Here is a 27095-nt window from a genome sequence, read left to right as displayed (position 1 = left end):
AATAAATAAAATAACCATCTTAAAAATGATCGGAGTGCAAAAAGAAATTGTGGTTACAGAAAGAGAAAGCCTTCTTAAACTTGTAAACAATGATCCATGGGAACAACTACTTACAGTTGACGCTATGCTGTATCAAAGATTTCTATAAAAAAAATAAAAAAAAACAATTAAAACTTCTTGCACAAAATCAATTTCTATTATATTCAAATACAGTTTTATTTTTTTCCTTTTTGAATTACTTCTTGAATTGTATTAGATCCTAAGATTTGTTACGTAACAACTCTCAGCTGCATCATCAAAACATAAGTGTTTTTCTCTTCGCACCCTCTCCACGACACCAACAATTAGAAACAATAATCATTATATAATAATTAAAAAAAAAAAACTTATATTCTTGGTAACAATTAAACCATTATTGTTAATCCAATATAACACAGGTCAACAATCTTTATCTGAAGATTTAGAACACTTACAAAAAAAAAAACACAACCTATGGAAAGTAAAATTACAACATATTCAAATGATCTCCAAAATAACTAACTATGAAATTCCTAAGATTAATTAAAGGGAAAAAAGAGAGACTTCTTTGCTACTTTTCATCTTCAAGAGGGACAATTTTGTACTTCCCAGATTGCTGTTGCTGCGTCAGAAAAGGACTTCAGTTAAACCATAAGAACATAATCTTGTTCATAGAATACCAATATAACAGAACCAACAAAAATCATGTTTCTGTGGAATAGAACAATGAAGTGGTGAAAGTTAAAACTTGAAACGTTACTTAGGAAAAAATCAAAAGCAGATTAAAATTCGATTATGAAATAAAGTGAAGAATGAATGAATGAATGAATATGAAGCAGAAATAACCTTTTCCCATATTTGGGTGTGCGTTTTGCAGAAGCCAGCAACAATGGTGCCACCTTTCTTCCCTTCCTTGTACTCAATCCAAAGCTCCTTCTTCAGCGCGCACGTCACATGAAACGCCAACCCACACTTCGGCTCAGAGCACACAAGAGCACAACCGTCGCAACCGTCGCAAAGGTAGCACCTTTGCGACCACCTCTTCTTGGGCACCATGGAGCAGTCGATCCCCTCCCTCCCTTCCGGGTCCTGGAAAAACACCTCCGGCACGAACAGCGCGCACACCACGTGCGCCCAGGCGCCCTCCGCGGTGCGCTTCATCGCGCCCTCGCTCGAGGGACACAACGCGCAGCCCTTGCTCTCGCCGGCTTCTCCGACACGACACCGTTCGCAGAACCAGTCTCCGTCGGGCACGCCTTTCGACAGAGGGTGCCCGTAGCAGGAGGCGTGCACCGTGAGGTCGCACCCGTCGCAGAACACAATCGGGTCCTCAGGGTCCCCGTCCGTGCTCTGGCACACACAGCACAAAACCCCATCGTCGTCGTCGCCGCCATTTTCGGATTCTCCGAGGTCGGGGTTGTACTCGATGTTGAGATCGAAGGCAGGAGGAAGAGGAAGCGCGTCGTTTGAGGAGGGCGTGGTCTCCGAAGTGGGAACGGTGTCGTTTGAGGAACTGGGACTTTGGGGGTGCGGGGCCCACACTCGTTTTTTGGCGGGAAGAGAAAAGTTGTGAAGGGTAGTAGCAGAGGGTGGAGAAGGGGTTCGAGACTCTCTGCGTTTTTTGGCGGGTAAATCAGAAAAGTGATTTTGGTGTGGTTGTGGTGAAGAGTGAAAAAAGTGATTTTGATGTGGTTGTTGATCTTGCTGCTGTTGAATGAGTCGGAGCCTCTTGAGAGGAGGAAGATCGTGGAGGAAGGTGGTGGAGGAATGCATTTTAGGGTTGTTGGAATGAGACATTGAGAAGAGAGTGAAGAATGGGAATGGGAAATGGGACATAAAAAAGTGAGATTTAGGTTTTGAAATTGGGAATGGGAGGGGAAGTGAAAAGGGGAAGGTGGGAGAAAACAATTGGGACAAAATATTGGAGTGGCGGGAGATTCAAACGGGGTCGTTTCGTGAAATAACCAATTGAAGATCCCGCGCTTGGTTCAGTCGTTTGGTATGTCCCTATTGAATCGAAACGGAGCGTTTAAAGGCTTGATTTGTGTCAGCGTTAATTTTGCTGACAAAGCAGGAACACATGGGATTTGCTTTATAAATCTAATGTTTAATATATTTTGCTCATTTATCTATATTTTTTGTTTTATGTTAAATCAATCAAATTACATCATTTTAAAACATTTTCTCTCTATTTCTCACATATTTTTACTATACTAAATAATTATATTATTATTATTTTTCCCGTTTATCAAAAAAAAAATTATTTCTCTTCTTGAAAGGAAATTTGATTGATAAAGCAAGCTTCCCAATTTTGTTTACATGGATAGCTAAATGTGCCTTTTTATTACATGAGGAGCACAATTATCCCATGAAGTCGGAATTTGATATTACTTTTTTTAATTAGTTTACTTTTCTGTTTTAGGTTGTTGGGTTTTCGTGTTTAGGTCCAACTTCTTTTTTTGTTTTTTTTTTACCTTATACATACACCAGTGTATCTTTACTTTTTGATACAAGTGAATATATTTCAATTTTCATCTTTTTTTTTCTGCATGTTTTTTTTTCTCTTTTACGTTTTTGTTGGTGCTCTCTCACTCTTGCATTTAGGGTTCACCGGTGGTTCCTTTTCCACCATAATTACATGCACCCAATTGTTGGATCGTCTCCTAGGACAAGGCTTTTTTATCTTCACTCATTGTAATATGGTATTAGTGCTCTATTGAAGATGTTTTTCTTGGTTTCTCGCAAAATACAAAAGGTTATATTTTCTTAAATTTGAAGTTCCATAGCATAAAGATATCTAAACACGTAATCTTTCATGAAAACCACTTTCCATACCAATTGGATTGTGGCTTGACCAGGGGACCCAACATTTTATCTCTACCTGTTTTTAACGCATATAATTCTACATATGATTTCTTTTATGATATTTCATCTTTTATCGAGCCACCTGAACCTACACCTACACCCAACACTGCATCTTCACCAGTCCCATCACCTCCTGATCCTCCAAGAAGATCCACTCGTCCTCGTCGACAACCTGCCTACCTTGCGAATTTCCAAACTGTAGTCACCACTATAAGTACTCGATACCCAATTCAAAATTACTTATCTTGCAATTATCTATCTTCTTCTTTTAAAACCATTATCTCTTTTATTAATTCTCACCCTGAACTTCGATCTTACACTGAGGCCTCAAAAAATGCTTCTTGACAATCTGCTATGCAAGCTGAACTTCAAGCTCTTGCTGTCAACAGTACCTAACAGCTTACCCTCCTTCCTCCAGGAAAGAAAACCATTGGCTACAAATGGGTATATAAAACCAAACATAATTATGATGACACTATTGAGCGCCATAAAGCTCGAGTAGTTGCCAAAGACTTCACTAGCCTTTTAAAACAATTGGATATCAATAACGCCTTCCTTCATGGTAATCTACATGATCCCCCACCCCCCCCGCCCACACACACACACCTGGCCTACCTCTTCCACATGTGCAAACTTCAACGGTCCTTATATGGTCTTCGCCAAGTTGGACGCCAATGGTATGCCAAACTCTCTACTTTTCTTTTATCTAATAACTTCTCAATTTCTATTGTTGATTATTCTCTTTTTTTTAAATACCATAACGATAAACTCACTGTCATTCTTGTTTATGTTGACGATTTGGTTTTAACTGGTGATGACATGGAGGAAATCACTACCATCACCGCCTTTCTTCACCATCACTTCAAGATAAATAAATCTAGGTAACCTCACATACTTTATGGATATTGAAATTGATCGTAACAGTGATGGTCTTCATTTAAGTCAACGCAAATATACTCTTGATCTCCTTCAAGAAACCGACATGCTTGATTATGCACCTGTGGCCACTTTTATGACTCACACTTATTGACTTTCCCCTGATCATGGAACACCTCTTGATGTTGATGTCGCCTCTCAATACAAAAGACTTCTTGGACATCTCATCTACTTAACCAATACCAGACCCGACATCACCTTCATTGTCCACAATCTCAGCCAATTCATCTTTGCACCCACCAGCCATCATCAACAAGCCGTCTCTCGTATTTTACGATATCTCAAGGGCACTCCTGGTGACAATATCTATTTTTCAAACACCAGCACTATTCAGCTCCGTGGTTTCAGTGACTCTAACTGGGACACCTGCCCTACCACTAGAAAATTAGTCATTGAATATTCCATCTATTTAGGGGATTCCCTAATTTCATGGAAATCAAATAAGCAACAAACTATCTCTCGCAGCTCCTCTGAGGCCGAGTATAGAGCACTAGCAACCACTACTTGTGAAATGCAATGGTTGTCTTATCTTCTTCCGGATCTACATCTTTCTCTCTCAACCTGCCACTTTGTATTACGACAACAAATCTGCCCTACAAATTGCTTCCAATAAAGTTTGTCATGATCGTACCAAGCACATTGAAATTGAGTGTCACTTAGTTTATAAAAAAACTCAACTTTGGTCTAACTGCTGCCTATTTTTTTTTGGGCAATTGCTTCCTACACCATATCATTGCACCCAATCACAGGGGAAAAACCGAAAATGCCCTTAAAAAAATGGGGTGCATATAACATTACATTCTAGACCTCCTTTTCCGAAACACAATAATCTCTTCCAAATAAATTTTTCTGGAATGTATTATTTTAGTTCCGATTTTTTTATCCATAATGGGATTCTGATTTTTTTTTCAGATTTTTATATTCGAAATACAAAAATTTCTTCCGGATTTATTTTTCCAGAATGCATTATTTTCAATTCAGGATTTTCATTTCCGAAATAAAGGGTATTTTTGGAATTTTAAGAATTATGTTGGGTGCAGGTTCAAAAGTGTTGGGTGCAGGGAGCATTTGTCTTTTTTTTGCTATGCAAGTTGCAGATATTTTCACCAAGCCTCTATTGCACAGTCCAACCTTCTCAAGTTCAACCTTCCGTTTTGATTGTTTAGGCCCAACTTCCTTTTCCACCGCAATTACGTGCACCCAATTGTTGGATCGCTGTCTAGGCAATGTCTTTTCATCTTCATTCATTGTAATATGGTTAATTTTTTTTTTAATTTAAAATAATATGAAGTGGAAATTTTGAAAAAAAAAATATAAAAATTAATGAATTTTCTACAATAGTCGATTGTCAACACTTTGTTATCTACCACTTACCACTGAAATCTTAATAGTAATCTGATCGAACACGGCTTGGAGGATCAAGTTATATCACCACTTAGACTTTCATTAGAATTTGCATATATAAAATCACTTCTTAATACTCAAATCAATAATTTATCAACACAAAAGCCTCTCTGAGACCCCTATAAATACATGTTTTAAATATAAAGTAAAATATACAATATTTAGTACCATTTATTATTCTTAATCATTGAATATTTGACTTCACGAAGATTAAAAGGAACCGACCCAAAGAATATTAAGCACATCACCTTCCTGGTTCATACAAAAACAAATTAAAAAAAATTGAGAAAAATAATTACATTTAATATTTGTAACATATAATTTAGACAAGTTAAAAATTGGATAAATAAAGAGTTATAAATAGATATACCATAAAGAAATATAAATTAGGAAACTTTTTAAATAAGAAAAAATGTGAAAAATAAAGAATTTACAGATAAGGTATAAAATAATACTTTTGAAAATAAAGAGTTGTAATAAAGTAATGCTATGTATGTGATATAATTGAATTTATTCAGTTGTAAAAATATATTATTTAAAAAAAAATAAGTGTAAGTGATATATTAATTTTGAGAAATGGATATTTAAAGAAATAATTATTTAAAACTACACATATTTTGTGTAAATATAAATTAAAAAAAATATAAATGAAGGTAAAGGTTAATAATTTTGGAAGTAATATTGTTGAATTTTGCATTTATAATTTATGGTTATAACAGTGAGATTTATTAAAGTAAACAAATTGGAGATTTGTATGATGAGTAAATTGATAATTGGCTTTGGAAAATTTTATTATCGTAGGAGTTAGTTTATGTATATATATATATATATATATATATATATATATATTAATAATTTTACGTACTGAAATTTGGAAAGAAGTAAAGTAGAAATATATAATAGTACAATGCATAAGAAAATATTTGAATGTTTAGTTAAGGAGGAATTGAAATTTGATACAAATACTTGTGAAGGAAATACATATAATTGGATGAAAATTATAAGTGAAATTAAATAGTCAAATGTAGATCTTTTGATGTTGTGGTGGTTGATATAGGTATTGTCTTCTAAGTCACTAACTAATTTATCATGGATTGTTTTGCATAAATCTTAGTTTTGATAAAGAATTCTACTTCATGATTGTTTACGTTGTACACTTGGATGTAGTGGTTGAGTTTTTTTCAATAATTAATCATATCTGCAACATCACTGTCAGATTTGATTTCTATTAAATCATAGACAATTTTTTAATTAACCACTCTAGATGGACAACGTAGTTGAATTTAATGAATTTTTTGCGATCTTTATATTGTAATATTCGAGTTATGTTTTGTAACAATTGATGAAAATACCAATTGTGTTGGATTGTCATTGTTCTTGAGTTGTTACACCTGTATGTAAGACTATAACCATTTGGACTTTTAGTTATGGTGGCTCTTTAAGTAAGTCCTCCAAAGTAAAGCATTGCTTGTATGGAAGAGAGAGGATTGTAGTTTATGCAACTATATGTTGGTATGGACTTCAAAGTTTCTATATCTATAGGGAAGACAATAATTGTGTTGATAAATTAAATAATTTGAGTGTTGAAAATAAGTTAGACTTTTTTGGTACTTTGTTATGCCTCATTGTCTCAGTTTGAATTTTTTCATAACATATATCAATTTTCTTTATTCCGTGTTTAGATTGTATTTCTTTTCTTAAATAGATTTTGGTTTGGTCCCATGTTTTGTATTTTTTATTTTCTCTTTTATGTTATTTTTTATGTGATGATAAATGATTAATGAATATTGAGAAGTCAAACCTAATTAAGATATCAAAATTCGATGTTAGCATGAATTTTTTTATTATAAAAATAGCCTTTTGCAAACATCAATAAACAAGAATCATTACATATTTTTGAAGTGAAAAAAATATAACTAACACTTTGAAAAATAGTATCACTTAAATAATCCCAACAATGTCTATTTGAATAATAACTCTAATGAGTGTTAACTAAAACATATTTACTATCAATAATAAAAAAAATAACCCCATTAATGATAGTAAAAATCCCTAACTGACGCCTGAAAAATAATTATGTTAATACTGGATAAAAAACTTTTATTAACATTATTCACTAAATAATCACGACCTACATTCTTATTCAAATTCTTACTTCTTTAAATATAATTTTGAAATTTATCTAATTTAAAGTAATCACATTATTTTCATAAACTTCCAAAATTTCCTATCGAAATAACAAATTTTGTTACAAAATATTCTAAACTTTCAATAAAAAAGTATCCTCTAAAAAATTCCTATCGGAACACTCTCTTTCATTCTTTATCTTCCAATTTGAAAATCAGCATCAATCTTCCGTGTGTACTTCTCTCTCTTTTGTGACTTGAGTTATTAACTTAGCGGAAAGAAATACATTATAATTATTTATGAAATATGATTATTATATTAATAATTTTTTATATTATTTTTTTTACTGTTTTTATAGTATTTTTTGGATTTTTTTTTATCAGAGTTTCTTGTTTTTATCATTTATGTCAATTTTTTTTTTTATCTTTTTATTGGTTTGTTTCCTTCATTGTTCTTCATATTGTTGCTTATGTGTTTGTTAAGTTTTTTTGCAACATAAAAATGATTTCTTTTTTGGTTTTCTAATAAAATGGATTGTTTTTTATGTTTCATTTGATATAAAAAAATTATGTAAGATTTAAACTATATTATAAAAGTAAAATAAAAAAAATAATGTTGTAAGTGAAATCTGAAAAATAAATAAAAGTGAAATCATACAATAGTTATTTTATGTATATGACATTACATGAGCAAAACACATACCATAAAGAAAACCATAAATAAAGAGTGTAATAAACATAAACATAATAAATTAAAAATAGAAAACATCCAAATTAAATTAATAAATAAATTACATATTATAAAATTATGAATTATATACTGATTAATTTCTATTTACAACAATAAAAAAAAACTTCATGTCTTCATTTCAGCAAAATCTTGTTGTTGTAAGTGAAATCTAAAAAACAACTTTAATATCATAACACTTATTTTATGTATCATGGGCAGAACAAATATTGTAAAGAAAACCATAAATAAAACAGTATAATAAACATAAACATAACAACAAAAATAAATATCTAGAATCCTAAATATAAACATAAAAATAAAAAAACATATGAATCCAAATTACAATAACTTTACTTTTTGTAAGTAAAATAATTTAAAAATATTATTTTGTTACAATATTTATTTGAGATTATTATTTAAGCAGGAAATAAAATAATTTAGGAATTTTATTTATGTAGAATTTTGAAAACTTATAAATTTATTAATTTTATATTTTTATATGACATTAAATTATTTAGAATGTGAATTTATTTAGAATTTTGATTAATTTACAAATTTTATTGATTTTTTATGTTTATCTAACTGACATTACAAAGTTTTGGAATTTTATTTATTTAAAATTTTGAAAAACATAGAAATTTTATTTATTTTATATTTTTATTTAAGTAGGACATAAAATAACTTTTGATTTTTTATTTATTTATGATTTTTAAAAACATTTGAAATTTTATTTATATATCACATAAAATAAGTTATAATTTGTGTTTATTTAAAATTTTGGATATTTTAGAAATTTTATTTTGTTTCAATTTTTTATTTAAGTAGAGAATTAAATAATTTAGAATTATTATTTATTAATATTTTGAATAATATAAGAATTTTATTTATTTTAGACATTTCATTTAAGTAGGACATTAAATAATTTAGAATTTTTAATTGTTTAAAACTTTGAATTATTTACGAATTTTATTTTGAATAATTTAGGAAATTTTTTTCTTTGTAAATTTTTATTTTAAGTATGACTTTCAATAATTTAGGGTTTGTATTTATTTATAATTTTAAATAATTTAAGTATTTTTATTTATTATAAATTTTTATTTAAGTACTATATTTAATAATTTATGATTTGTATTTATTTAGAATTTTAAATAATTTAGGAATTTTTTATTGTAATATTTTATTTCAGTAAGACATTAAATAATTTAAGATTTGTATTTATTAAGGATTTTGAATAATTTAGGAATTTCATTATTTGGTAGGTTAACATCTGATAAAAAAGTATGTTAAATGACTTTTTTTGAAGTAATTTAATATACAAAATTTCTTTTATCCCGCTCTAAGTTTTTTTGATTTATTTGATGTGTTTTCTTACACTATTTTTTATAAAAATATAATTTACATAATTAAATATTAAATATATATATATATATATATATATATATAAGTGTAAATGTAAATGTAAATAAGAAATTAAATAAAAAAATACAAAACAAATATTAGTATATAAGAAATAAACATAAGCATACTTGAATAAATAAATTAATATAAACTATGCATAATTATAAATAATACACTATAAATAAATAAATTGTTCAACTATCAACAAATTGACACAAAGTTTTAGGAAAATAAGTAACAATAAAGAGTTATGTAAAAAAATGATTCATCATAAAAGGGGAATAACTTGACTTTCATAATTTGGTATGTTAACCTCGGTTTCAAAAACAATCTTATCGCATTCTTAAAATCATTTCACACACTTAAATTCTTTCATCCCGCTCTAAGTGTTGTTAATTTATTTGACGTGTTTTCTTCACTATTTTCTACCAAAATATTTTATGAAGAAGATAAACATTGTAAAATATAAAATACACTGTAGATTAAAGTTAAAATAACAAAGAAAAAAATACCTATTACATAGAAATTACATTAAATTTAAATTGCACACTATTAAATAATAAATTCCTAAAAAAATAATTCGATATCTTTAGAATTTTGAATAATTTAATAATTTTATTGCTTTTTTATTTTTATATATAAATGATTTTTAAAATATTTGGATTTTATTTATTTAGGATTTTGTAAATCTTATAAATTTTATTTATTTAATATTTTTATTTAATTAGGAAATAAAATAATTTCAGATTTTTTATTTACTTGGGATTTTTAAAAGCTTTGAAATTTTATTTATTTGAGATTTTTATTTATGTATGACATAAAATTTGTGTATAAAAACAAGATTCCACTTAACGAGCAAAATATCGCACAAGATTAAAGGAAGCCATACTTATAAACGGATGTCCCTGTTAAGAACCTCTGATAACTGACACACTTTATTGAATAATAGAAAAGCTAATATATAGCTGATTACATAAACTGACTATCCTAAAACATAGCTAGAAAATAGGAACTAATAAAGACTAAATCAAACTGAATCCAAGTGCTATGCTAACAGCCCTATAAAATAGGACATTTATTCTAACAAACTAACCAAGTCAGAATTAACCCTATCATTTCCTCCCTTAAACTAGACAGTATACTAGTTTAACTTAGGTGCATCACATACTCCAAGTTTCTTCCTAAGATGCTGAAATGTCTTCAACTTGAGAGGCTTAGTGAAAATGTCTGCTATCTGTTGTTCAGTGCCACAAAACTTCAGTTGTACAGCTCCTTCATTCACCATATCACGTAGGAAATGGAACCTTACATCAATGTGCTTACTCTTTCCGTGCATCACAGGGTTTTTGGATAGCTTAATTGTTGAACTATTGTCACAAAATATAACTGGACTGCTACTACCATCATAGCCAAGCTTCTTCAACACTCTTTTCATCCATATCATTTGACATGTGCAGGCTGCAGCAGCTACAAATTCTGCTTCTGTGGTGCTAAGTGCGACAATAGGTTGTTTCCTTGAAGACCATGCTACAACTGCATTGCTCAGAATAAATGCATATCCGGATGTACTCTTTCTGTCCTCCATACTTCCAGCATAATCACTGTCGCTGAATCCAATCAGCTCTGTATTTCCTGTCTTCCTATAGAGAATCCCATAGCTAGTGGTTCCTTGTAAATACCTTAATATCCTTTTAGCTGCCATAAGATGAAGCTCAGTTGGATTTGACATGTATCTACTAATGAGGCTAACTGAATACATCACATCAGGTCTTGTGGTTGTCAGATACATCATGCTTCCAACCAGCTGCTTGTAGACTGAACTATTCACTTTCACACCATCTTCATCTTTGTGAATTTTAAAACCTGGAACCATTGGATTTTGCACAGAATTGCTTTCTTCCATTCCAAATTTCTTCAACATATCTTTCACATACTTCTTCTGGCTGATAAATATCCCTTCATCAAACTGTAATACTTCTATACCAAGAAAGTATTTCATCTTTTCCAAGTCAGACATGTCAAACTCCGTCATCATGGACTGTTTGAACTCTCTCATCATAGCACTATCATTACCAGTATAGATCAAATCATCAACATATAGGCTAACAATTAAGAAGTTACCTTGTTTATTTACTTTAGTAAATAATGTTTGTTCACTTGCATCCTTCTCGAATCCTGTCTGCTTGAAGTATGACTCTATTCGACTGTACCATGCTCGCGGTGCTTGCTTGAGTCCATATAAAGCTTTGTTAAGCTTGTAGACCTTCCTCCCTTCATCTTTCAACTCATAACCCTTAGGCTGTTCAACATAGACCTCTTCCGATAATTCTCCTTGGAGAAAGGCAGATTTCACATCAAGTTGATAAATAATCCAGCTTCTTTGAGCTGCAAGAGCAATGATCATGCGTACAGTGTCCATACGAGCTACAGGAGCATACACTTCATCATAATCAACTCCTTGTTGCTGAGCATATCCTTTCGCCACCAAGCGAGCTTTATATTTTTCAATTTCTCCCAGCTGATTCAGTTTGGTCTTGTATACCCATTTGACTCCTATGGTTTTAGCACCTCTTGGCAAATCAGTTAGCTGCCATGTCCCATTCTTCTCGATTGTACTTATTTCATCATCCATTGCTTGTCTCCATTTTTCACTTTGCACTGCCTCTTCAAAACTGATTGGATCAGAGCTAGCAAAGAAAGCGAAATGTACTTGACCATCTTCTTCTTCTTCACCAATAACATCGTCACCAATAACATAATCATTCATCCATATTGGTGCTCTTCTAACTCTGATTTCTCTTGCATTGGAAGTTGTAGGATTGGCACTAGGTACAACAGCCTCAATTGCATCACTTGTCATCTCTTCTTCCTCATTGCTTTGTGTGTCATGATTCTGTTGTGTGATTTCATCATTTTCTTCTCCCACCTCTAGATCAAGTCTAATGAATTCTTGGTAACTTTCATCCCAATTCCACTTCTTTTCTTCCTCAAAGACAACATCCCTACTGATTATGACTTTCTTGTTCAAAGGATCATAGAGTTTATATCCCTTGGATTCTGCACTCACCCCAAACAGAACATAACTGCGACTCTTATCATCCAGTTTAGCTCGTCTAGCATCAGGGACGTGAGCATGAGCTACACAACCAAACACTTTGAAGTGTTCAACGGAAGGTTTCACTCCACTCCAAGCTTCTTCAGGGGTCATGTCCTTGACTGATGATGTTGGACATCTATTTAGAACATAGAAGGCCCAATTCACAGCTTCTGGCCAAAAATTTCTTGGCACATCTTTCTCAGCCAGCAGACATCTCACCATATTCATTACAGTTCTGTTTCTTCGTTCTGCAACACCATTTTGCTGAGGTGTGTAGGCTGTGGTTAACTGCCTCTTAATGCCATTCTCTCTACAATATTCTTTGAACTCATTTGATGTAAATTCACCTCCGCGATCTGTTCTTAAGCATTTAATGGACAAACCAGATGCTTTCTCTACACAGGTTTTGAATTGCTTAAAGACACTAAAGGCATCGGCCTTATATGTAAGAAAATACACCCAAGCTTTTCTACTAAAATCATCAATGAAACAAATGAGATACCTCTTTTGTCCGTTGGAAGTAGGAGAGATTGGACCACAAATGTCAGAATGAATCAGCTCTAGTTTTTCTGAAGCTCTCCATATCGCCTTCTTTGGAATAGTTTCTCGATGTTGCTTCCCTTTTAAACAGCCAGTGCACACAACATTGGTTTCAGTAAAATGTGGCAGCCCTTTCACCATTTCCTTGTTTTTCAGAGTCTTCAAACCTGTATAGCTTAGATGACCATATCTACAATGCCAAAGTTGAGCTAGATCTTGGACATCCGCTTGAAAACACTCTTCACTTGTTTTCTGCTTGCAACAAGGTGTATTAGTGAGCAACACAAACATCCTGTTGGCTGTCATTTTACTGGTAATGACTAGACCCTTTGTAGGATGGTAGATCCTACATTGATTGTCCTTTATCAGAACAGCTAGACCTTTCTCTTGTAGCTGTCCAATACTAAGAAGATTGTTCTTTAAGTCTGGCACGTAGAACACATCTTTGACAGTGTGATAAACTCCTTCCAAGACTAATCTCACACTTCCTTTTCCAACAACACTCATTGTTGTATGGTTGCCCAATCTGACATTTCTTTTGAATCCATTCTCCATATCCATGAATAGTGAAGAATCACCGCACATATGGTTGCTGCAGCCAGTGTCCAGAAACCACACATCTTGTTGATTGATTCTAGAAGATTCAACGTATGCCATAAGCAACATGTCTTCTGATTCTTCAAGCTCAGCATAGTTTGCTTGCTTCCCTAAATTTGGACACTCGTACTGATAGTGTCCTAGCTGATGGCATGTGTAGCATTCAACGGTCGCCCTGTTGTAACTTTGCCGACCCCTGCCTCTGCCTCTTCCTCCTCTGAAAGTGTTTCTTCCTCGTCCTCTTCCACCATTTCTTTCATCATAGGACACCTTGAGAGCATGTTCTTCGTCTCCATCTTTCTTAAACTTTTGCTCATGAACAAGAAGAGAACTCTGCAAGGCATCAACAGAGAGTTCATCAATGTCCTTTGACTCTTCTATGGAACAAACTATATAGTTCCATTTTTCAGTGAGGGTTCTTAAGATCTTCTCTACGATCTTGACATCAGCCATATCCTCTCCATAATTTCTCATATCATTTGCAATCATCATCACTCGGCTAAAATAATCACTGATTGATTCACCTTGTTTCATAGCTAGGACCTCAAACTCTCTGCGAAGGCGGTTGAGTTGAGCCCTCTGAACTCGAGCATTCCCTTGACATTTCATCTTCATGGAATCCCAAAGTTGCTTGGATGTCTCCTTCTGAGTGATCGTTTTAAGAATTGACTTGTCAAGAGATTGAAACAAGTAATTCTTCGCCTTTAGATCTTTGAGTTGCGCTTCCTCCAATGTCTTCTTTTGTGCTGCCGTTAACACTTCATCAACACCTGGTTGTGAATAACCAGATTCCACAACACTCCAGTACTCCTTGGATTGGAGTAGATTCTTCATGACCATGCTCCAGTGGTCATAATCACCATCATATTTCGGAATAGAGGGTTGAGAAAAACCACTATTTCCTTCCGCCATTGCTTACGAACTCTCTCCTTTTTTGATATGAAACTTGGCTCTGATACCAGAATGTTAAGAACCTCTGATAACTGACACACTTTATTGAATAATAGAAAAGCTAATATATAGCTGATTACATAAACTGACTATCCTAAAACATAGCTAGAAAATAGGAACTAATAAAGACTAAATCAAACTGAATCCAAGTGCTATGCTAACAGCCCTATAAAATAGGACATTTATTCTAACAAACTAACCAAGTCAGAATTAACCCTATCAGTCCCCTCCATCAAAACCCTTGAATCTTCTAATAGAAATCTATATCAGCATCATTAAATATTATGTTGAGAATACATGTTTAACCATTGAAAGAAAAAACAGCAACTGCTACCATGATACAGGCATTATAGTGACAACAGCTGTGATTTGTGGTCAATGCCGTTGAATATGAAGGTTCAGGACATTGGTACGAATTGCTTTGTTATGAGCTGCGAGAAACATAAATAACGTGAATCCCAACTCAAATACAAAATTAACTTCTGCTGTTAGAACATTCATTTAAGACGATTTTGCAAGAGTATGGCTACCTGAAACTACAAATTTCCATTATCATACGGTGAACAAAGAGTATGGATTCTTAGTCGAAAAACTGATGTTCCTAAAAATGAATAACTATTCAACGGTTCCGTGTCATTGTTGCATGTAAAGTCCAAATATCTATTGTTCACTGCTTAAGTTAAAAGAGTATGAGAATGTGTAGAGGAATACTAACCTATATCATACAATCATACTATAGCTATATCTAGCTTCCACTATAAACCTTTTTCTGACCATCTGTCAGAGAAAGATGGACCATGATCATTTGGACGCATTATGATAAATTGTGTTGGAACAAATTAGATTTTTTTTAATAAAACGTCCCCCCCGCCAGAGCAGGGATCATTTCTAAAGATGAGAAAATACAACAAAAGGCCAAATTTAGCTGACTTATTTTAAGCACGTAGTATGTATTTAGTGTCTCTTGTGTTAACTTCCATGGCTTGGGTTAATGGAAGCTAAAATATAACTGGACCAAGACAAGGCTGTAAAATTGTCACTATAGGCTAAGCAAAAAACCCATGACGATAAAAAGCTTGCAAACAAGACTATTCAGGATGAGCTAGAATTGCAAACCTTGATCACTTCTTGAATAATAGCCACATTCTTAGAGTGTCAGGAAAATTGGGTTATAGAATCACCAAGGTGCCAATGAGTGGAATCAGATTGGGCAGTGATGAAACTAAATAGAATCTAACCAATGCTTGATTTATTTTTTGAGACAGCTCAAGAAATTTTAATCAAACTAAAGTAGATTACCGCTGCAAACAGATGAAAGTAAATAAGCATCCGTTTGGAGAATTCGTTAGATGCATTGCCTTAATCTAAATTGCACATCAGAAAAAAAAAACACGTGTAGGTTATACATTATCTTATTTCATTTAAAGCTCAGTATGTTAACAAATGCCTTCAGAACATTGGTTAAGCCATTAAGGAAGTGGAAAGTTCTAAAAAAAAATAAAAATTACTAATAGTCTAATACACCCTTGGTGCCCTTAAGGCACTCGTTAGCAACACCAGAAGAAAACAGTAGTGTCGCAAGTTAAAAGACAGTCAGGTATATCGGATGAGTAAAATCCACAGTAGATAATGACATTGACCCAGATTACATTAGCTTCAAAATTATGGGAACTTTTCAATTGTAAGACCCTATACTTTTCTAAGACAAGAATGCCAAGCTCTGTTAAATTAATCAGTGCTTATAGAGAAGTTAGACAAGGAAGCCTCAGAAAAAGTTAACGTACATGAGTTGATTTTAACTTATATATGAGATGAGAAATATCATTCATTTTACTTCTTAGATTCATTTAATTTTTCTCTCTAGAAAGTGCTTGTTATGAAGTTTATTTAAACTAGTCAATTGTCCGTTATATTTACATAATCAAAGACCTTTTAAGATGGTAATTCGGTACTAGACAGATTGAAACAAATCATTATTCAGAAATATGGAGATCATTCACAATCATTATTGGCTGTATAAATAAATTTGATCTGTAAGTTACAAGCTTACTTTGAGTTTTCTTGCATTTTTACAGAAGCTTTTAATCGTTGACCTTGGAATGCTATTTGAGTCTCTACCAATCTTCTTCAATGTACTTCTTCACTAGATGTTCTATTGCAAGAAAATCAGCCTCAGCTTTAGCGTGATAGATATTCTGCAATTTCACATATTGCCTGCAGGAACATCAATATATCTCAGGTAAATAAACTAACTGTTCAAATATACAAGGAATTTAAAATTATACAATTACCTTCACACTAATTCGAAAAAACCCTGTAAGGCCATAGGAGCGAGCAAAGATCAAAATAACATTTGCCTCCCTGCAGATTCGGTCAAGCTTAATCATTGAATATTCCACGAGCTGAAAGTTTATCAAAGTTAAAGGTTATCTTTAATTGAACAATAAAAATATAATGTCAATTGATGAATTGATAGCTTTCTTTCAATGAGAAAGATACACAAAAAATCAGAATTATGAACAGAGGCACACAATCATGTTTACATAAAAAAACCCAAATTATTTATCTCATAGGATATATAGTAGCATACCTGAGTGGAAACACCCAAAGTAAATTGAGAAAAGAATGATGGATTTGTCTCGATCAATGTTTCAGGAGACTCTTCTACAAACTTAGCTTTAACTGCATCATTCAGCTCTTGAAGAAATGAGCAAACACATTTTGCCTTTGACTTTCCGAGGCTTGCCTCGTCCACTACAAGTAAGAGAATAAAATGAGAACCAAAAGTTTCAGAAACGCATAACCCGTGTACAATAACAAGTTGCTGTACCCAAAAAATTGTTTCAAGGTCACCCTCTTCCACTTTAGATCCATCAACTACAGTGATGCTTCCAATCCCACCAAGAAAAGGATTCTTAAGTGTTTCAGAACCGATTGGACCACAGTTAAGTAAGCAAATACTAGATTTCTCCAGGGCTGCTTGTCCTTGGTCACACCATATTCTGCATTTTCAAATAAACAATGCAATGTGAATGAGATCAAGAGATGTCTCCAAGACTGTCCCCAAACAAGTTAATAAAAAACAGAGAGACAAGCAGAAGGGACTGTTTGGTTTGAGAGCATTTCTATTTACATCTTCAATTACTAAAATGCCACCATATTTTCACTTAATTTCCTGTTTTCAAAAGTTTATACAAGAAAGAATGAAAAACTTTTTACTATTTTCTGTTTCTATTATTGCCTATGCAAACTTAAAATAGAAAATGAAACATCCTACCTTTTCTCAAACCAAACAGCCTTAAGATTCTACTTCAGATCTAAATACATAAAACACAAGCACACAGAGGCAAAATTCACAACAAAGGAAGCACAAGAATGAGAAAAACAGTTCTCTTCCTGCCACTGAGAATCAAAACATTTCACTCAACAAAATAACAACTAGTTTCTGCCTTTTGCAGATTAAAAGCAGTTCCATTCCAAGATGCATCAATCCATACACAGCAAACTGCTGACATATATTATTTATTATTTTCACAAACTGTAAAGTAAAATAAAATAACTGACTAAAACCGCACTTTCGCTTGAACCCAACCACCACCAATAGACTCCAAGCTACCATTCAAACCATCATCCACGAAGTCCCCAACCCTCTTCACCTTGAGCTCTGTAGGCTCCACAGGGTAATTCCCAGAGAAACAAGCATAGCAAAAATTAGGACTTTCACTCCCCAACAACTTCTTCAAGCTATCAAAGGGCAAAAAGGCTAAAGAATCCGACCCAATGAAGTCCCTTATCTCTTCCACACTCATTCTGTTAGAAATCAACTCTTCTGAACTGGGAGTATCAACCCCGTAATAACAAGATCCAATAATGGGAGGGCTAGCAATCCTCATGTGAACCTCCTTGGCACCAGCTTCCTTCAACAACCTAACAATCTTGGATGAGGTGGTTCCTCTCACAATGGAATCATCGACAACCACCACACGTTTACCCTCAAGCACAGCACGCACGGGGGAGAGCTTGAGTTTCACGCCAAAGTCCCTAATCTTCTGAGAGGGCTCAATGAAAGTCCTCCCAACATAGTGTGACCTAATCAAACCCTGCTGAAAGGGAACCCCGGCTTTCGCAGCATACCCAAGCGCAGCCACAACCCCAGAATCAGGAACAGCAATCACAACATCACAATCCACGGGACTCTCAGATGCTAAAATCTCCCCGAATCTTCTGCGGGACTCGTACACAGACCTCCCGAAAACAACCGAATTGGGAAGCGCGAAGTAGATATGCTCGAAAATGCATTGCTTGGGTTGAGGATGGGACATTAGGCAGAGACTCTGAACACCATTTTTATCCACCACGACAACCTCGCCGGGAAAAACCTCCCTCTCGTATGTCGCTTCGATCAAGTCGAGGGCGCAGGTTTCGGAGGCGAACACCACGGCGCCGTTGCTTCTCCTCCCCATGACGAGGGGGCGGAAGCCGAATGGGTCACGAACGGCCACGAGTTTGTCCTCGGTGACAAAGACGATAGAGTAGGCGCCCTTGAGCTTCTCGCAGGCGTCGACGATGCGGAGGATGAAGGGACGGTGCTTGGAGGTGGCGATGAGGTGGAGGACGACCTCGGTGTCGGAGGTGGTGTTGAAGATGGAGCCGGAGTCCTCGAGGTTGGAGCGAAGGGTGCCGTAGTTGACGAGGTTACCATTATGGGCCACACCGACGGAGCCGAACCGGTAACCGGCGACAAAGGGCTGGACGTTTTTGAGCATGGACTGGCCGGCGGTGGAGTACCGGACATGGCCGATTGCGAGGCTGCCAGGGAGCTGGTCGAGCTTGGACTCGCTGAAGACGTCGGAGACGAGGCCCACGCCGGTGACGGATTGGAGGACGTTGTTGTGAACGGTTACGATTCCGGCGCCTTCCTGGCCTCGGTGCTGGAGAGCATGGAGGGCGAGGTAGCAGAGACGGGAGGCCTCCGGGTCGCCGTAGATGCCCACGACGCCGCACTCCTCCCGCGGCTTGTCGTCATCGCAGGCGCTGGCTGCTGCGGTTGGGAAAGTGAGAACATCGGAGAGGGGGTTTTTGGAGGATACGAGGAAGAGAGGTTTAACGGCGGCGCGTGGGAGGGTGGGGAGTATTGAGGGTGTTTTGGGAAAAAGATGGGTGTGATTGAAAGGCAGAGAGGAAGATTTGGAGAGAGTGGATGATGTTGGTGTTGCTGCGGCCATCACTCTCACTCTCAGATTGGAGTCTGAGATTGAAATGAGTGATGAAATTGAGGAACACGAATGCTTCTTCTAGGTTTGCTTTCGGGAGTTATTGATTCCGTTTACCTAAGTTTTTTCTTCTTCACCCTTTTCTTCCCTTCCTTTATACCTTACATATGCATATAAGATATGTTCCGAGGAGGATGATTCGAGAAAGTGAAAGGAGAAAAGAGTGGGAAAAAAATTTGAAAGAAAGTAAAAATGTTTGAATTTGGGTATATATGATAAAAATTTATGAGAGATTCTAAGTGATACCATGATTTTGAGAAAGTTTTAATTTTTTTTAAATGGTTAAATATTATTTTACAAATTTATCTTTGTCTATTAAATTTTTTTAATTATGAAATAAGTTATTTTTGTTTAAAAATAAATAACTTTCACATATTTTATAAATTTAAAAATTAAAATTAAAAAATAAATATATGTTAAATATAAATAGATCTAATTTAAAAATTATAATTAAAAAATGTATTCATCAAATTAAATAAAATAAAATTTCAAATAAGTTTTTAAAATATTAAACGTGTATTATAAAATTAGAAAATAAATTAAAAAATAAATAAGATCTTATATAAATAAAAGATAATATTTTTTATTATTAAAAATTCTATAATAATGAAAAATTAAAAAATATATAACGTTAACAAAAGAAAAGAATTTCATAAAAAATTATTATCAAATAAATTACTAACTCATAAACATAATAATTGTAAAAAAATATATTAATATAAATACGACAATAAATTAAATAAAAAAGAGAATTTCAAATAATTTTTTAAAATTTTAAATATATACTATAAAATAAGAAAATAAATCACATTTTATATAAATAAATAAAAAATATTATTTTTTAATATTAAAAAATACTTACCTATGAATAAGAGTAAATAAGTAAATAATATATGGTGATATGATTTTTCCTCAACATCTCTTATTTTGAAAGGAGAAAATATTTATTGTTCACAGGTATATCCTCTCCTTCTCTTCCTTGCAAAAATCTGAATCCAAATCATTAATATTTTCTCAATTCTTTTATGGTAAACCGTACACCATAGAAGCAAACATAGCATAGAAAGTTATTTCTCCTTCATTGGATGTAGGGCTTTTCTTTATGCACCAAAACAAATTCTCTTTGCACCCCCTTTCTGGATAAAAGCATATGTTAGCAAACATGGCTATTAGGAATTATTGTTTGAAAATACGAAAGAGGACATTTTATCAATTAGGAAATGAGTAAGACGTTTATGTATACCTTTAAGCTTTAACGGTTTCTAGGCACTCTTGTTAAATAAAAGAAAATACACAGCTTTAATTCAAAATTTAATTTTTTTATTATGTTTTTAGAATAGTTTTTTTCAGCTATTATTCAATAATATATATTATTTGTTTTACTATATTATAACATGTAATTATTATAAGAAAATCATCATATAAAAACTAATTTAAAAAAAAATTAATTATTACATTAATTTAATTATATATTATTTTAGAAAAAAATTAATATTTAAATTAATTTATATTATTAATAAATAGTTTATAAATTAATATCTAATTAGTTATCAAAATTTTATATACCAACTTTAAACTTTACATAATTGAGAATTAGAACCTAGGTAAATAATTAAATACCAATTTAAAAATTATTTATCAATAATAAAAATTATTTTAGATACTAATAATTTATTTAATTTCTAAAATAGTTTTTAATTTAATTTATATAATAATTAATTATTTTTTAAAAACTAATTTATATTTAGTAATTTTTTAATAATTAATAAAGAACCAATGTATACTTAAAAAAATATTGAACCAACATTTATACAAATTATTGCACTAATAAATAACATTTCTGGAATAAAAGATATTTTAGGAATTTTATTACGTTGAGATAAAGGCAAAGCAGCATACCTTATATTTTTTTGTTATATTCAAGATCAAATGTTGTAAAAGCACAGTATTATCGTTATCACTTGCTTTTTTGGATTATCAGGAGAGATTATTGTGTTTTGGATAAAAAAATTCGGAAAAAAAAAATCAAAATCTCAGAGATTATTGTGTAATTTTTTAAGGATATTTTCGTCTTTTCCTTTATAATTGGGTGTATTAATATGGTGCAAGAAGCAATTGCCTAAAATTATTTGTATGTAATAGTTTTCATTATGGATTTGGATCCAACAATTGTGGACGAGGTGCCTCATATTAGGCAGTTTTTTCCTGCACCCCTACATTTTTCTTCCTGTACCCCACAATGTTATGCAAAGACCAAATTATCCCTATTATTCTTTAAAAACCCTAAAATGCACTTGAACTATATTTATTTTTTTCATTATGGATTATTGAATCCGGAAAAATTTTGGATTGGCACATCCGGTAAAATTTTGGATCCACCAATCCGTAATTCAAAATATGCATCATTCAAAAAAAACATTCTAGATCCACCAATCCGTAACAGAAATATGCATTTCAGATTCAAAAATCCATAATTTAAGAAAAAGGAATTCCGGATCCATGAATCCATAATAGAATTAGACTTCCAGATTCAGCAATCCGGAAATCAATAATTTATGCAAAAATTGCTTCCAGAACACCCCCTCATCCGAAAAAAAAAATATTCAGTTCCGGATTTCTGAATCCGTAGCACACTTCCAGATTCCTATTTTCGGTAACCACGGTGTCCTTTTTCAAATGAAATATTAAGGCCAATTTCGGAATTTAGAAAATTGTGGGGGTGCAGGAAGAAAAATGTAGGGTGCAGGAAGAAGAAGGCCTCATATTATCGTTATAATGTCTTAGATTTTGTTTATAATAAAGATAAAATTGTTTCTGTATTACATGTTATATTAAATTATTTATATTAAATTAATATATTATATATATTAGAGTGTCACCAATATATTGAAGTAATTGTACACACTTCAATAAAGAAGAATAGATTTACATTTTGGTCCAATTAAAATTGAAAGAACAGTTTCAAATTGCAAAAATGAGTGAAAATTATTAGGATCTTATATCTTGTTTGTCTAAATTTTATATTAAAAAATCGAAGTACTTAATTTGAGAAAATATTCAATTTCATTACTAAATTCTGATTTTAGAAACTTCTTTAGTAGGAGGAGTTAATGCCTTAGTAGAATAATTGATCATTCCCGTTTTAGTGTCCTTTACTTTAGGTTTAAAATTTTAATGTAAAATAATCGATTAACAATAAAATATATCAAATATTATTATGTAATAACATTTTTTGTCATTGTTTTGTTCATCAATGAATATAGTCATATGATCTCTTTGTGCAAAACTTTCATTTCAAATTCTTGGAGTGAATAACTAATTTACTTTTCTTTTCAACTTTATTATAAAAGTCATTATACAGAGTTTTATACAAATTTAATTTCTCTTTACAATTTTTATTCTAATACAAAAATATTATAAGACTCATGCTTTAAAATTATTAATAAAAAATATTTTTAAAGTAAAATATTATATTTTAATTCTTATTTTTATGATCCAAAAAATATTTTTCTATTTTTATGATAAATTTTTTAAATTTTATTATATGTAAATATATTACAATGAATCTTATTATACCTAATCTTAAACTTTTCACATTTATGCATAACCTTTTCATTAGATATGTCAAAAAATTTAGAAATTTTAAGGACTTTTTAATTTGTAATGTTAATATGTGTTTCAAAGTAAAAGTATTTTTCTAAAAAATTAAACTAAATAAACTATAAACTATTGATCATCATCATCTGTGAAAACATTGACCTATAAATAGATATTCGTATTAAGCCAATATAATCTTTTAAATCACATCTACTTCAGAAAACCATTATATCTACCAAACAAATGCAATTCATCTCATCATCATCCATCATCTTCCGTAACCATGTAGATAAGACTTTGAAAAAACTAAAATTGTGTAAAAACTTACACCTAGATCACTAGATACAAAAACTAAAAGGATAACCACTTATAATCAGAGAGACCAACATAATACCTCATTTTTATTTTTATTTTATATTTGGTGACAATTAATTTATTACAATACATAAGGGAATACGTTATTTACATCCCAAACAAAAATTGGCAATGACTAACCCATGAACCTCAACCATACTAGGGTGAAATTTGTACTACCAATTCATACAAGTGTACCATTGAGTAAAAAAAACTCAATTGATCTAACCCCTACCCACAACAAACCATGATGAGTACCAAATGAAGCCATATCATGTCCCATAATATCATTGCTTCACCATGAGGTTCAATGTTTTTATTCATGATAGTTGTGAAAAAACTAATACAAGGGTAACCATATATGTAAACATCAGTCAACACTTATTCTCATATGAACCTCTTAATGACCCCAAACTTGTTCACACACTTGGTGATGTTGGTGACAACCTATTACTTACAATGCCCACCCGAGGACACAATTCACAACAAACACACCATGACTCAATGCCCATCCCATTCACATTGATCATAATGAGGGGTACATTTAGCGAAGTTGAGAAACAAAAGTTCAATGTCGAGGAAAACACTAAATACTTTATGAAATCCTTGACCAAAGCAAACATTATGTGCACCAAATGAACCCAGGTGAATAACACATTTAAAACCTGACAATTGTACAAAAACTCATACACAGGTTACCACATACACAAATCGGGATAACCACTTATTATCAGATAGACCAACATAATAACCTACACAATTGTTGATATTTGCTTAAAAGGAATTTATTACAATACATAAGAAACTTCACTATTTACATCCAAAACAACATTTGGCAATGGCCAACTCATTAACCTCAACTATATTAGGTTTGAATTGGCCCAACCAATTCAAGCACGTGCACCGGGAGTACAAAATTAATCCAGTTCATGTAATCTCTACCCACAACAGACCATGATGTCTATGAAATGAAGTTAGAACCAAATAAAATGACTTTGCTTCTATTAACACCTTAGAATAGAACCAAATAAGATGCAAATGTATTGAGTGAAGATAACAAACAAAATTAATGAAGTTATTGGTGATTGTGCACGTCATTTAGGATTGTTCAAAAATAAATATGCAAGTATCGACATAATTGAATCAAGGTAAGCTTTAATTTCTTACCACATAACTTAAGTTCAAAACATTCATAAGTTGATGGCTTTGCTTCCATTAACACTTTATTACTAAACTAAATAATATGCAAATATATTGAATGAAGATAACAAACAAAATTGGTGGAGTTGTTGGTGGAGGTATAATTATGGGCAGGTTCCTGTTGATATTGTCATTGATCATTCAGTTACAAGGTCTGAAAATGCAATGCAGGCCAATATGGAGCTTGAATTCCAGAGAAACAAGGAGAGATTTGCTTTTCTTAAATGAGGGTCAACTGCATTCCGTAATATGCTTGTTGTTCCTCCTAGTTCTGGTATAGTACATCAGGTAAATTTGGAAATATATACGCCAAATGACTTCATTGAATTTAATTGTTCATTTTTAATTAAAGTTGAGGTTTTTTGGTTTGATGTCTTGAATTCCAGGTCAATCTTGAATATCTTGGAAGGGTTGTATTCAACAATGAGGGCCTACTCTATCCTGACAGTGTGGTTGGGACTGATTCACATAAAACTATGATAGACGGGCTTGATGTTGCTGGATGGGGAGTTGGAGGTATTGAAGCCGAGGCAACAATGTTTGGTCAGGTACTTTACCCTGTAATTTTGATATATAAACATGTAATGCAATGCATATCAATTTTAATTCTATTCAAAGCACTACTGATTAATGAATTATGCTGGTACATTGGACCCTCTTTGTATTTGTTTATTTGCTCTATCTTGAAGTGTGTTGATTGCATTGTTGTGTGCTATGATTCTTAATAGCCTATGAGCGTGGTTTTGCTTGGTGTTGTTGGGTTCAAGTTATCTGGAAAACTACGTAATGGTGTTGTGGGAAAGTTTGTTGAATTTTATGGTAATTAAATGCTTTTTACTGTCACATTGGTTTTCTCCTTTTTTCAACTTAAACTGATTTTCCTTACTGATTAATAGTTATTTGTTTTGTTATTAGGTGATGGTATGGGTGAATTATCTTTGGCTGATAGGGCCACTATTGCTAATATGTCTCATGAATATGGTGCCACAATGGGATTCTTCCATGTGGATCATGTTACATTGCAATATCTCAATCTATCTGGAAGGAGTGATGAGACTGTAAGTACCATGTATCGGTTCATTTATTATTTCTGATGTGAAGTGCTTATAGATCTATTGATCTTCTTTTGTCTTGGACACAGATGACCATGATAGAGTCTTATCTCAGGGAAAACAAACTGTTTGTTGACTATAATGAGGTAATATTGGTAGCATCATTATACTACATTGTCCTTTTTAACAAAATAAAGAGTGGATGCATATATGTTGGAGGTGCAGAACACTAATTTATTTTCCATGAATTCAGCCTCAACAAGACATAGTGTATTAATCATATCTTGAATTAAACCTTTCTGATGTTAAACCATGTATTTCAGGACCAAAGAGGTAGGATTTTGTGTCTTTTGTGTGTTGCCCTGTATTGCATTTTAGGTTTTGTGTGTGGGTATCTTCATAGGGAGTCGTGGGAAATATATGGTGGTTTTTCTACTTTTTTGGGGAAATTAGAGTTCCTTGTATGCCGAGGTCATGGGCATTATTTTTGTCATTGAACATGCTCAGAGTGTTGTGAAGCTTTGGTTAGAGAGTGATTCAACAAATCTGTCAAGCTTTTTCTTTTGCTAATGTGGTTCCTTGGACTCTTAGAGGGAAGTGGAGAAGGTGTATGCAACTATGTGTTGGCATGAACTTCAAAGTTTCTAATATTTTTAGGGAAGATAATAATTGTGTTGATAAATTTGAGTGTTGATAATAAGTTAGACTTTTTTTTGGGTACTATGTTATATCTCTTTATTTTAGTTTGAATTTTTCCATAACAAATATCAATTTCTTTTATTCCATGTTTAAGTTGTGTTCCTTTTCTTATATGAGTTTTAATTTGGACCCATATTTTTTTCTTTTCTTTTTATGTTTCATGTGAAGACAAATAATTGATAGATATTCATATCTCAATTTAAGTGATATGATATGTAAAAATTCACATTGATGTTTCACATTTTCACATGAGTTTTG

At 32.5% G+C, this 27095-nt stretch overlaps 2 protein-coding genes and 1 pseudogene across 6 annotated transcripts; 1 reads left to right on the top strand and 2 right to left on the bottom strand.

The window, feature by feature from the left end:
- Positions 1–391: 391 nt before the first annotated feature.
- On the bottom strand, positions 392–1944 carry LOC137830084 (uncharacterized). Of its 2 annotated transcripts, none has more exons than XM_068637214.1 (2): positions 865–1944; positions 392–640 (listed from the first exon to the last, which is right to left on the bottom strand). In XM_068637214.1, exons 1-2 carry the CDS (start codon positions 1852–1854, stop codon positions 590–592), a joined length of 1041 nt encoding a protein of 346 aa, XP_068493315.1. In that variant the 5' UTR covers positions 1855–1944; the 3' UTR covers positions 392–589. The 2 variants fall into 2 exon arrangements, with proteins under 2 accessions (XP_068493315.1, XP_068493323.1); XM_068637222.1 differs by having other exon boundaries at positions 392–634.
- Positions 1945–14903: 12959 nt separating this feature from the next.
- On the bottom strand, positions 14904–20389 carry LOC137815885 (amidophosphoribosyltransferase, chloroplastic-like). 4 transcript variants are annotated; one of them, XM_068619051.1, is made up of 7 exons: positions 18238–20389; positions 17493–17664; positions 17253–17416; positions 16954–17064; positions 16713–16876; positions 15779–15963; positions 14904–15093 (listed from the first exon to the last, which is right to left on the bottom strand). In XM_068619051.1, the coding sequence occupies exons 1-2, from the start codon at positions 19885–19887 to the stop codon at positions 17653–17655; spliced, it is 1662 nt and encodes a 553-aa protein (XP_068475152.1). In that variant the 5' UTR covers positions 19888–20389; the 3' UTR covers positions 14904–15093; positions 15779–15963; positions 16713–16876; positions 16954–17064; positions 17253–17416; positions 17493–17652. The 4 variants fall into 4 exon arrangements, with proteins under 4 accessions (XP_068475152.1, XP_068475228.1, XP_068475114.1 ...); XM_068619127.1 differs by having other exon boundaries at positions 16954–17023; XM_068619013.1 differs by lacking the exon at positions 15779–15963.
- A 4821-nt stretch (positions 20390–25210) lies between these two features.
- On the top strand, positions 25211–26475 carry LOC137830636 (aconitate hydratase-like; annotated as a pseudogene).
- The last annotated feature ends 620 nt before the right edge of the window (positions 26476–27095 follow it).

Source organism: Phaseolus vulgaris, chromosome 11 (genome assembly GCF_000499845.2).
Source record: "Phaseolus vulgaris cultivar G19833 chromosome 11, P. vulgaris v2.0, whole genome shotgun sequence".
Classification (NCBI taxonomy): Eukaryota; Viridiplantae; Streptophyta; class Magnoliopsida; order Fabales; family Fabaceae; genus Phaseolus; species Phaseolus vulgaris.
Note: the sequence above shows the minus strand (reverse complement) of the source record. Positions and strands in the feature narration are given on the sequence as shown.

Coding starts and splice junctions, on each gene's coding strand:
- LOC137815885 (XM_068619051.1), bottom strand. CDS start 19,887: ATGGCCGCAGCAACACCAACATCATCCACTCTCTCCAAATCTTCCTCT.
- LOC137830084 (XM_068637214.1), bottom strand. CDS start 1,854: ATGTCCCATTTCCCATTCCCATTCTTCACTCTCTTCTCAATGTCTCAT. Junction 641..864: donor ACACCCAAATATGGGAAAAG/GTTATTTCTGCT, acceptor TTTCTGACGCAG/CAACAGCAATCTGGGAAGTA.